This window comes from Drosophila novamexicana, unplaced genomic scaffold (genome assembly GCF_003285875.2).
Source record: "Drosophila novamexicana strain 15010-1031.04,08,12 unplaced genomic scaffold, DnovRS2.1 tig00000870-arrow-arrow-pilon, whole genome shotgun sequence".
Lineage (NCBI taxonomy): Eukaryota > Metazoa > Arthropoda > Insecta > Diptera > Drosophilidae > Drosophila > Drosophila novamexicana.
Window position 1 is genome coordinate 884,505 of NW_020824830.1, and position 12,537 is coordinate 897,041.

General features: G+C 36.3%; 1 protein-coding gene across 2 annotated transcripts in view; it reads left to right on the forward strand.

The window, feature by feature from the left end:
• Positions 1–12,537, forward strand: part of LOC115764845 (phosphofurin acidic cluster sorting protein 2) — a 54,979-nt gene that overhangs the window by 28,940 nt on the left and 13,502 nt on the right. For both annotated transcript variants that reach the window (XM_030708094.1, XM_030708095.1), the window contains exons 2-3: positions 9,067–9,411; positions 9,475–9,722. In XM_030708094.1, the coding sequence (XP_030563954.1) occupies positions 9,067–9,411; positions 9,475–9,722 (593 nt within the window). The remainder of the gene's footprint in view (positions 1–9,066; positions 9,412–9,474; positions 9,723–12,537) is intronic.

The window sequence follows — 12,537 nt, forward strand, 5'->3', positions numbered from 1 at the left end:
TTGACCTCTAAATCAATTTGGCATCAAAAACTGGCAACAGTATTTTGGGTCAAAATTCATGTAAAAATTGTACCCTCAAATATCCTAACTAGACATAAGTCAAAATTTCCCAGCCCCATAATTCGGTCAAATCTCATCCGATTTTCATAAGGTTTGGCTTTTTGTTCATGGTTTGACCTCTAAATCAATTTGGCATCAAAAACTGGCAACAAATTTTTTTGGTCAAAATTCATGTAAAAATTGTACCCTTAAAAAACCTATATAGACATAAGTCAAAATTTCCCAGCCCCATAACTGGGTCAAATCTTATCCGATTTTCATAAGGTTTGGCTTTTTGTTCATGGTTTGACCTCTAAATCAATTTGGCATCAAAAACTGGCAACAAATTTTTTTGGTCAAAATTCATGTAAAAATTGTACCCTCAAATATCCTAACTAGACATAAGTCAAAATTTCCCAGCCCCATAATTCGGTCAAATCTCATCCGATTTTCATAAGGTTTGGCTTTTTGTTCATGGTTTGACCTCTAAATCAATTTGGCATCAAAAACTGGCAACAGTATTTTGGGTCAAAATTCATGTAAAAATTGTACCCTCAAATATCCTAACTAGACATAAGTCAAAATTTCCCAGCCCCATAATTCGGTCAAATCTCATCCGATTTTCATAAGGTTTGGCTTTTTGTTCATGGTTTGACCTCTAAATCAATTTGGCATCAAAAACTGGCAACAGTATTTTGGGTCAAAATTCATGTAAAAATTGTACCCTCAAATATCCTAACTAGACATAAGTCAAAATTTCCCAGCCCCATAATTCGGTCAAATCTCATCCGATTTTCATAAGGTTTGGCTTTTTGTTCATGGTTTGACCTCTAAATCAATTTGGCATCAAAAACTGGCAACAAATTTTTTTGGTCAAAATTCATGTAAAAATTGTACCCTCAAATATCCTAACTAGACATAAGTCAAAATTTCCCAGCCCCATAATTCGGTCAAATCTCATCCGATTTTCATAAGGTTTGGCTTTTTGTTCATGGTTTGACCTCTAAATCAATTTGGCATCAAAAACTGGCAACAGTATTTTGGGTCAAAATTCATGTAAAAATTGTACCCTCAAATATCCTAACTAGACATAAGTCAAAATTTCCCAGCCCCATAATTCGGTCAAATCGCATCCGATTTTCATAAGGTTTGGCTTTTTGTTCATGGTTTGACCTCTAAATCAATTTGGCATCAAAAACTGGCAACAAATTATTTTGGTCAAAATTCATGTAAAAATTGTACCCTCAAAATACTTATATAGACATAAGTCAAAATTTCCCAGCCCCATATCTCGGTCAAATCTCATCCGATTTTCATAGGGTTTGGCTTTTTGTTCATGGTTTGACCTCTAAATCAATTTGGCATCAAAAACTGGCAACAGTATTTTGGGTCAAAATTCATGTAAAAATTGTACCCTCAAATATCCTAACTAGACATAAGTCAAAATTTCCCAGCCCCATAATTCGGTCAAATCTCATCCGATTTTCATAAGGTTTGGCTTTTTGTTCATGGTTTGACCTCTAAATCAATTTGGCATCAAAAACTGGCAACAAATTTTTTTGGTCAAAATTCATGTAAAAATTGTACCCTCAAATATCCTAACTAGACATAAGTCAAAATTTCCCAGCCCCATAATTCGGTCAAATCTCATCCGATTTTCATAAGGTTTGGCTTTTTGTTCATGGTTTGACCTCTAAATCAATTTAGCATCAAAAACTGGCAACAAATTTTTTTGGTCAAAATTCATGTAAAAATTGTACCCTCAAATATCCTAACTAGACATAAGTCAAAATTTCCCAGCCCCATAATTCGGTCAAATCTCATCCGATTTTCATAAGATTTGGCTTTTTGTTCATGGTTTGACCTCTAAATCAATTTGGCATCAAAAACTGGCAACAAATTTTTTTGGTCAAAATTCATGTAAAAATTGTACCCTCAAAATACTTATATAGACATAAGTCAAAATTTCCCAACCCCATATCTCGGTCAAATCTCATCTGATTTTCATAAGGTTTGGCTTTTTGTTCATGGTTTGACCTCTAAATCAATTTGGCATCAAAAACTGGCAACACATTTTTTTGGTCAAAATTCATGTAAAAATTGTACCCTCAAAATACTTATATAGACATAAGTCAAAATTTCCCAACCCCATATCTCGGTCAAATCTCATCTGATTTTCATAAGGTTTAGCTTTTTGTTCATGGTTTGACCTCTAAATCAATTTGGCATCAAAAACTGGCAACAAATTTTTTTGGTCAAAATTCATGTAAAAATTGTACCCTCAAATATCCTAACTAGACATAAGTCAAAATTTCCCAGCCCCATAATTCGGTCAAATCTCATCCGATTTTCATAAGGTTTGGCTTTTTGTTCATGGTTTGACCTCTAAATCAATTTGGCATCAAAAACTGGCAACAATTTTTTTTGGTCAAAATTCATGTAAAAATTGTACCCTCAAATATCCTAACTAGACATAAGTCAAAATTTCCCAGCCCCATAATTCGGTCAAATCTCATCCGATTTTCATAAGGTTTGGCTTTTTGTTCATGGTTTGACCTCTAAATCAATTTGGCATCAAAAACTGGCAACAGTATTTTGGGTCAAAATTCATGTAAAAATTGTACCCTCAAATATCCTAACTAGACATAAGTCAAAATTTCCCAGCCCCATAATTCGGTCAAATCTCATCCGATTTTCATAAGGTTTGGCTTTTTGTTCATGGTTTGACCTCTAAATCAATTTGGCATCAAAAACTGGCAACAGTATTTTGGGTCAAAATTCATGTAAAAATTGTACCCTCAAATATCCTAACTAGACATAAGTCAAAATTTCCCAGCCCCATAATTCGGTCAAATCTCATCCGATTTTCATAAGGTTTGGCTTTTTGTTCATGGTTTGACCTCTAAATCAATTTGGCATCAAAAACTGGCAACAAATTTTTTTGGTCAAAATTCATGTAAAAATTGTACCCTCAAATATCCTAACTAGACATAAGTCAAAATTTCCCAGCCCCATAATTCGGTCAAATCTCATCCGATTTTCATAAGGTTTGGCTTTTTGTTCATGGTTTGACCTCTAAATCAATTTGGCATCAAAAACTGGCAACAGTATTTTGGGTCAAAATTCATGTAAAAATTGTACCCTCAAATATCCTAACTAGACATAAGTCAAAATTTCCCAGCCCCATAATTCGGTCAAATCGCATCCGATTTTCATAAGGTTTGGCTTTTTGTTCATGGTTTGACCTCTAAATCAATTTGGCATCAAAAACTGGCAACAAATTATTTTGGTCAAAATTCATGTAAAAATTGTACCCTCAAAATACTTATATAGACATAAGTCAAAATTTCCCAGCCCCATATCTCGGTCAAATCTCATCCGATTTTCATAAGGTTTGGCTTTTTGTTCATGGTTTGACCTCTAAATCAATTTGGCATCAAAAACTGGCAACAGTATTTTGGGTCAAAATTCATGTAAAAATTGTACCCTCAAATATCCTAACTAGACATAAGTCAAAATTTCCCAGCCCCATAATTCGGTCAAATCTCATCCGATTTTCATAAGGTTTGGCTTTTTGTTCATGGTTTGACCTCTAAATCAATTTGGCATCAAAAACTGGCAACAGTATTTTGGGTCAAAATTCATGTAAAAATTGTACCCTCAAATATCCTAACTAGACATAAGTCAAAATTTCCCAGCCCCATAATTCGGTCAAATCTCATCCGATTTTCATAAGGTTTGGCTTTTTGTTCATGGTTTGACCTCTAAATCAATTTAGCATCAAAAACTGGCAACAAATTTTTTTGGTCAAAATTCATGTAAAAATTGTACCCTCAAATATCCTAACTAGACATAAGTCAAAATTTCCCAGCCCCATAATTCGGTCAAATCTCATCCGATTTTCATAAGGTTTGGCTTTTTGTTCATGGTTTGACCTCTAAATCAATTTGGCATCAAAAACTGGCAACAAATTTTTTTGGTCAAAATTCATGTAAAAATTGTACCCTCAAAATACTTATATAGACATAAGTCAAAATTTCCCAACCCCATATCTCGGTCAAATCTCATCTGATTTTCATAAGGTTTGGCTTTTTGTTCATGGTTTGACCTCTAAATCAATTTGGCATCAAAAACTGGCAACACATTTTTTTGGTCAAAATTCATGTAAAAATTGTACCCTCAAAATACTTATATAGACATAAGTCAAAATTTCCCAACCCCATATCTCGGTCAAATCTCATCTGATTTTCATAAGGTTTGGCTTTTTGTTCATGGTTTGACCTCTAAATCAATTTGGCATCAAAAACTGGCAACAAATTTTTTTGGTCAAAATTCATGTAAAAATTGTACCCTCAAATATCCTAACTAGACATAAGTCAAAATTTCCCAGCCCCATAATTCGGTCAAATCTCATCCGATTTTCATAAGGTTTGGCTTTTTGTTCATGGTTTGACCTCTAAATCAATTTGGCATCAAAAACTGGCAACACATTTTTTTGGTCAAAATTCATGTAAAAATTGTACCATCAAAATACTTATTTAGACATAAGTCAAAATTTCCCAACCCCATATCTCGGTCAAATCTCATCTGATTTTCATAAGGTTTGGCTTTTTGTTCATGGTTTGACCTCTAAATCAATTTGGCATCAAAAACTGGCAACAAATTTTTTTGGTCAAAATTCATGTAAAAATTGTACCCTCAAATATCCTAACTAGACATAAGTCAAAATTTCCCAGCCCCATAATTCGGTCAAATCTCATCCGATTTTCATAAGGTTTGGCTTTTTGTTCATGGTTTGACCTCTAAATCAATTTGGCATCAAAAACTGGCAACAATTTTTTTTGGTCAAAATTCATGTAAAAATTGTACCCTCAAATATCCTAACTAGACATAAGTCAAAATTTCCCAACCCCATATCTCGGTCAAATCTCATCCGATTTTCATAAGGTTTGGCTTTTTGTTCATGGTTTGACCTCTAAATCAATTTGGCATCAAAATCTGGCAACAGTATTTTGGGTCAAAATTCATGTAAAAATTGTACCCTCAAATATCCTAGCTAGACATAAGTCAAAATTTCCCAGCCCCATAATTCGGTCAAATCTCATCCGATTTTCATAAGGTTTGGCTTTTTGTTCATGGTTTGACCTCTAAATCAATTTGGCATCAAAAACTGGCAACACATTTTTTTGGTCAAAATTCATGTAAAAATTGTACCCTCAAATATCCTAACTAGACATAAGTCAAAATTTCCCAGCCCCATAATTCGGTCAAATCTCATCTGATTTTCATAAGGTTTGGCTTTTTGTTCATGGTTTGACCTCTAAATCAATTTGGCATCAAAAACTGGCAACAGTATTTTGGGTCAAAATTCATGTAAAAATTGTACCCTCAAATATCCTAACTAGACATAAGTCAAAATTTCCCAGCCCCATAATTCGGTCAAATCTCATCCGATTTTCATAAGGTTTGGCTTTTTGTTCATGGTTTGACCTCTAAATCAATTTGGCATCAAAAACTGGCAACAAATTTTTTTGGTCAAAATTCATGTAAAAATTGTACCCTCAAATATCCTAACTAGACATAAGTCAAAATTTCCCAGCCCCATAATTCGGTCAAATCTCATCCGATTTTCATAAGGTTTGGCTTTTTGTTCATGGTTTGACCTCTAAATCAATTTAGCATCAAAAACTGGCAACAAATTTTTTTGGTCAAAATTCATGTAAAAATTGTACCCTCAAATATCCTAACTAGACATAAGTCAAAATTTCCCAGCCCCATAATTCGGTCAAATCTCATCCGATTTTCATAAGGTTTGGCTTTTTGTTCATGGTTTGACCTCTAAATCAATTTGGCATCAAAAACTGGCAACAAATTTTTTTGGTCAAAATTCATGTAAAAATTGTACCCTCAAAATACTTATATAGACATAAGTCAAAATTTCCCAACCCCATATCTCGGTCAAATCTCATCTGATTTTCATAAGGTTTGGCTTTTTGTTCATGGTTTGACCTCTAAATCAATTTGGCATCAAAAACTGGCAACACATTTTTTTGGTCAAAATTCATGTAAAAATTGTACCCTCAAAATACTTATATAGACATAAGTCAAAATTTCCCAACCCCATATCTCGGTCAAATCTCATCTGATTTTCATAAGGTTTGGCTTTTTGTTCATGGTTTGACCTCTAAATCAATTTGGCATCAAAAACTGGCAACAAATTTTTTTGGTCAAAATTCATGTAAAAATTGTACCCTCAAATATCCTAACTAGACATAAGTCAAAATTTCCCAGCCCCATAATTCGGTCAAATCTCATCCGATTTTCATAAGGTTTGGCTTTTTGTTCATGGTTTGACCTCTAAATCAATTTGGCATCAAAAACTGGCAACACATTTTTTTGGTCAAAATTCATGTAAAAATTGTACCATCAAAATACTTATTTAGACATAAGTCAAAATTTCCCAACCCCATATCTCGGTCAAATCTCATCTGATTTTCATAAGGTTTGGCTTTTTGTTCATGGTTTGACCTCTAAATCAATTTGGCATCAAAAACTGGCAACAAATTTTTTTGGTCAAAATTCATGTAAAAATTGTACCCTCAAATATCCTAACTAGACATAAGTCAAAATTTCCCAGCCCCATAATTCGGTCAAATCTCATCCGATTTTCATAAGGTTTGGCTTTTTGTTCATGGTTTGACCTCTAAATCAATTTGGCATCAAAAACTGGCAACAAATTTTTTTGGTCAAAATTCATGTAAAAATTGTACCCTCAAATATCCTAACTAGACATAAGTCAAAATTTCCCAACCCCATATCTCGGTCAAATCTCATCCGATTTTCATAAGGTTTGGCTTTTTGTTCATGGTTTGACCTCTAAATCAATTTGGCATCAAAATCTGGCAACAGTATTTTGGGTCAAAATTCATGTAAAAATTGTACCCTCAAATATCCTAGCTAGACATAAGTCAAAATTTCCCAGCCCCATAATTCGGTCAAATCTCATCCGATTTTCATAAGGTTTGGCTTTTTGTTCATGGTTTGACCTCTAAATCAATTTGGCATCAAAAACTGGCAACACATTTTTTTGGTCAAAATTCATGTAAAAATTGTACCCTCAAATATCCTAACTAGACATAAGTCAAAATTTCCCAGCCCCATAATTCGGTCAAATCTCATCTGATTTTCATAAGGTTTGGCTTTTTGTTCATGGTTTGACCTCTAAATCAATTTGGCATCAAAATCTGGCAACAGTATTTTGGGTCAAAATTCATGTAAAAATTGTACCCTCAAATATCCTAGCTAGACATAAGTCAAAATTTCCCAGCCCCATAATTCGGTCAAATCTCATCCGATTTTCATAAGGTTTGGCTTTTTGTTCATGGTTTGACCTCTAAATCAATTTGGCATCAAAAACTGGCAACAAATTTTTTTGGTCAAAATTCATGTAAAAATTGTACCCTCAAAATACTTATATAGACATAAGTCAAAATTTCCCAACCCCATATCTCGGTCAAATCTCATCTGATTTTCATAAGGTTTGGCTTTTTGTTCATGGTTTGACCTCTAAATCAATTTGGCATCAAAAACTGGCAACAAATTTTTTTGGTCAAAATTCCTGTAAAAATTGTACCCTCAAAATACTTATATAGACATAAGTCAAAATTTCCCAACCCCATAAGTCGGTCAAATCTCATCCGATTTTCATAAGGTTTGGCTTTTTGTTCATGGTGTGATTTCTTAATCATTTTGACAGAGCCTATAAGAGCTCGAGACTTGAAGATTTAGATGTAGGTGCTCCTAGTTCCCGCGCAGATGGAGTTTGTTTCCGATAATCGATAACTTACTCCGTTTCCAAGCAATCGATAAAAATCGATATCGATATCCTGTTTTTGGGCAATTTTGGTAAATAATAAGAGCTAGAGTCACCAAACTTGACATATAGCTTCTAAAATAGAATATATATATGCATTTGATGTTGGAAGAAGAGGGTTCAGTGTATCCCCTCCCGACTAGAACCTTTACTTGTTTAATATACCGCAGTAATCCTATTCCTAGTACTTTGTTGGTGCCTTTGATAAACAATAAATTAGGTGTCAAGCTGGAGACAGCTGTTCGCGAAAATTCAAGGAAAATTAATTACAAAGTGAAATTCAACGAAGTTGCAATTATAACATTTTTACAGTCTCTAGCTCTTATAGGTTCTGAGATCCTTGCGTTCATTAATACTGACGGACGGACGGACAGACAGACATGACTAGATCGACTCGGCTATTGATGCTGATCAAGAATATATATACTTTATGGGGTCGGAGTTGCTTCCTTCTGCCTGTTACATACATTTGGATTTTGCACACATACAATATACCCTTATACCCATTTTTAATGAGTTCAGGGTATAAAAATAGAAATACAAGCATAATTCTAAAGTAGATTTAATGTGCACTCTATTGTTGTTAAATTACATTGATTTACATTTACATAACATCAATTTCATGCTTAGTTAAATAAACATCGAGAAAAATATTTAACCTACGCAAAGCTAGAAAGTAATTTGTAATATTCTACCGCATTTCCCACTAATGAGTTTGTGCTTAGCACAAATATTTTGCCGGGAAATTGGAAAAGCTCAAGTTTCGCATTAAATGGAATGCGAACTCATTTGCAGGCCCGAATACATTTCATTACAGAACTCAATACAAATAATTTACAGCCTAAACAAATATGAATTCTTCGAATTCAGCTGAAGTTTTCAATTTGATGTAACCAACTTTTTATGCCGTACAACACAACGATGTGTTTATTCTAATTCTTGTTTAGAGTTTTGGCCTTGCTGTGCCACACAATTTCTGTAAAAAATATATATGTTAATATTATATAATATAATTAATATAAAGCAATGAGATCTTACCCAGAATATCTTGTTATGAGTTTATTCTTGTTCAATGGATTTTCGCTTTATAATATTTTAAATAAATTTCTTTTCTTTAATAATTAAATAAACAATATTTTGTATTATATTCGCAGACTCTGCTCGTTGACAATAACGCGTCTCTCCATCCTGACCCCGCTGCCCGGGGACACGACTTCACTTTCGCTGGCGGTCAAAATGCAAAGCTCAAAGCGAACACTGCGCAGCCACGAGATACCCATCAATGGCACCGCACTGACATCGATGGCATCCAGCCGGGAGAGCTCCATGCAGGGCAACTCGCCGCTGGCCAATGTGATCGGTGGCTCCGGCCTGATTGGCACGCCGGGCAATGTGGGCAATGCGGGCATCGGTACCGGAGCGCTGCCACTGACCGAAACGGAGCTGGACTTGCACTTCAGTCTGCAGTATCCGCACTTCATCAAGAGAGACGGCAATAGGTGAGTTAACGCATTTAACCGATTCAACACGCACTTCATGTCTCTTTCCACTTTTGGTTGCAGACTGGTAATTTTGCTGCAGCGCCGCAAGAAATACAAATCGCGCACGATTCTGGGCTACAAGACGCTGGCCGAGGGCATAATACGCATGGATGCGGTGCTGCAGAAATCGATGGACATGATCATTGAGCTGAGTGCATCCGGCAAAAACGGCAGGCCCGGCACTGTGGTTGCCTGCCTGCGCGCCGAGCGCGTCTCCTCCATTCCAGTTGACCATGACAATAAGAATAACAACAGCGTGCTGCTGGCAGGTGAGTCACCATCGGCGAATCCCTTTCAATTATCCATGCGGTCCACTCCATGCTGTCCATCTACGCAGCCAAGCAACTAATTGCCAAATCCATAAAGCACGCATGATTATCAACGGGAGCGGGGGCGACGATGGGGAAGCAGGCCCTGTGTGCTGGATCTATCTTTTTCTCTCTCTCTCTCTCTGTTCTGCTGTTGTTATACTTATATATATATATATATGTACATATATATCTATATCTATTGAAGATGATCCCAATTTGAGTTTATGTTTATGGTAATTGCTTGTGAAACGTGGCGAGCGATTCATGACGTCAGCCTTACGCGCCGCATATTTCAAATATATATTTATGTATATTCTATTTATTTATTCTACTTACCATTTGCTCCTTTTGTAAACGCAATCTTCCCAAGATTTCACCATGTGCTTATCTGGGTTACAGCAGCCATCTCCACCATCGCATGGCAACAGCAGACGCGTCCCAGAATTTTTCTTATGAGTGTGTTTAATTAAAAATACTTTCCAATACACTTGCAGTCGGTAATATAATTTTGTCGCGAACTGTGCGACGGCGGCAACTCCGACCTAAAATTCGCTATATTTCTGATTAGTATAATTAATTGTCTGTTTCTATGTCAATTAGTCTGAAAGTTTTAAAACCCGCTTACTTTATAACTTCTGTATTTTTTGAAACAGAAATCTGCGTATGAAAAGATTTTTGTTTCTGAAAGATTAAGGAGTTTTATTTCTTTAGGATTAGCGTAAAACTCAGTCAGGTTCGGTTAAACATTAGGTAAAAAAAAGTTTCGGCAATGCAATTAAATGTTTCGAGAATTTTTCGAATTTATTCAAAACGTATTTTCGTATCTCAAAATATCTGTACCTAACTCCTCAGAGACAAGTTTTAATAAAAACTGTATTCAACTGAAAATTTTTCTCTTTCATATTGCCCGGCGTTGTTTGTAGCCAGTTCCCATTTTGCATATTTCACAAAAGTTCTTTGAAAATAAGTTTGAAGCCGATCGAAATGTTGTTCACAATTTGGCAACACAAATCAAAATGCAGCCCTTTTTCTAGCTTTTCTCAGGACTCAAAACTAATTGTAGATATTTCTAGATGTTTGCCACATTTCAGCAAGAGTATTTCATCTGCGGCAGATGCCTAAAATGTTCTATTTTCGTGCTCAAAGCAGACATCCCAATCGCATTCGCAAGCCGCAAGCATTCTAACCGCAAAACATAAGAATTTTGAGAAAATCCAATTATGAAAATAGCACAGCAAAGGAAAATTCCTCATTTAGAGCCTGCGGCGGCATCTCACAGCATCACAGCAGCAACTTGCAACATGCGGCCAAATTGTTGAGTTACCGGTGGAAAGTGGCCAAGGTATGCATTGGGGCGCACTTTGAGGACGCGTTGCAGCAACAAACAACGTCCTTGTAGCCGCATTTATTACACACTGTTCGATGTCGCCGGTTGAGGGTCAAAACTTATCGCTCGCCACTTGGCAGCTGGCCCAAAATTATTGCCAATTGGGACTTACCGGCGCTTGGGGTCAGCCGCGCGGTCTGTCGAGTAGTTCTCAGCGACAGCTGTTGAATTACTTCTGGGGCCCGGTTTCTAATTTGCAAAATTAATTTCGTTTGCACGGCACGGGGGGAGCTAAAACCTTTTTAGCCTCCACCTCATTTTGTCTATTGATTTTTTTTACCTCTTTTGTGCGGCCAACAAAGTGCGGCTGTTGTCAATTGGGAACAGTCGAAGGCAATTGCACACCTAGAACCGAGAGTCCGATCCAGCAGCAGGGAAAAGCATCCCTTGTAGACAATTTGTAGGGCTAGTTTTCATATTCCTTGAATTTTCCATAATATTCAATGGGCTCTTGTGCCTGTTAACGGGTAGCCTGAAAGCCAGAAACCTGTCAGATTTCTTAGGGATATCAATTTTTGAATATATACAATACAATTTTTGGTAAAAGTTATTAAGGGGTTTTCCCAAAAACTCGTCTTAATAAAAATGACAGCTTCCCAGCGGATAAACAGAAATAAAATTTTAAATAATGAAAATTAAAGTGCTTAAATTCAAATTTAATATGCTTACGTAGCAAATTGTTTATTATATGCTTTAATCTAATTTCGGATGGGATGCCAAAAATTCGAGTGTGTCAGCAATAAAATATATACATCGTATTCAGAAATAGGACTAACAAAAAATGCAACTTGTGTGTGCGCTAAAAATAATTTGTGTTATCAGTAAAACATTGTATTGAATTGGCCAACAAATTAAACACAGCCGCAAGCTATAAGAGAAGCACTCAGGTGTGCTTATTTAAAAGGTATAAATAATTGTGTAAATGGAAAAGAAGCATCCTTGAGTATTCCGACGTAGGATTGCCCGAGCATTGTCATTTGTAGCTGCTGACAGGAATTAAGTCATTTGTCCTTGTGCGCCAGAGATAAGCAGAAATAAAGGAAAATGTGAAAACGAGCGCAGAGAAGAGGCTGAGCACGAATATGACAGTCAGGCAGGTGGCCGGATGAGGCCATCTCCCACTCTCCCCCTCTCCCCCTTTCGGACTGGAATTGGGCCCGGGCCCAGCCTGTGAGCTACATATACATATTTATCGTTGAGTGTTTAATGGCAAAATGCGTAAATTATGTTGTTGAGCGTTGCTAGGGCGCATCATTGTTCACAGCTGCTACCCCCCCTCGCTCTACCCACTGCCCCCCCCTTATCCCCCTGCTTCACTCCCCCTGACATGCCACTCGTTGTGTTGGCTGTCATCTAATGGCAACCTCCGCTGTCGCCGCTGCCGCC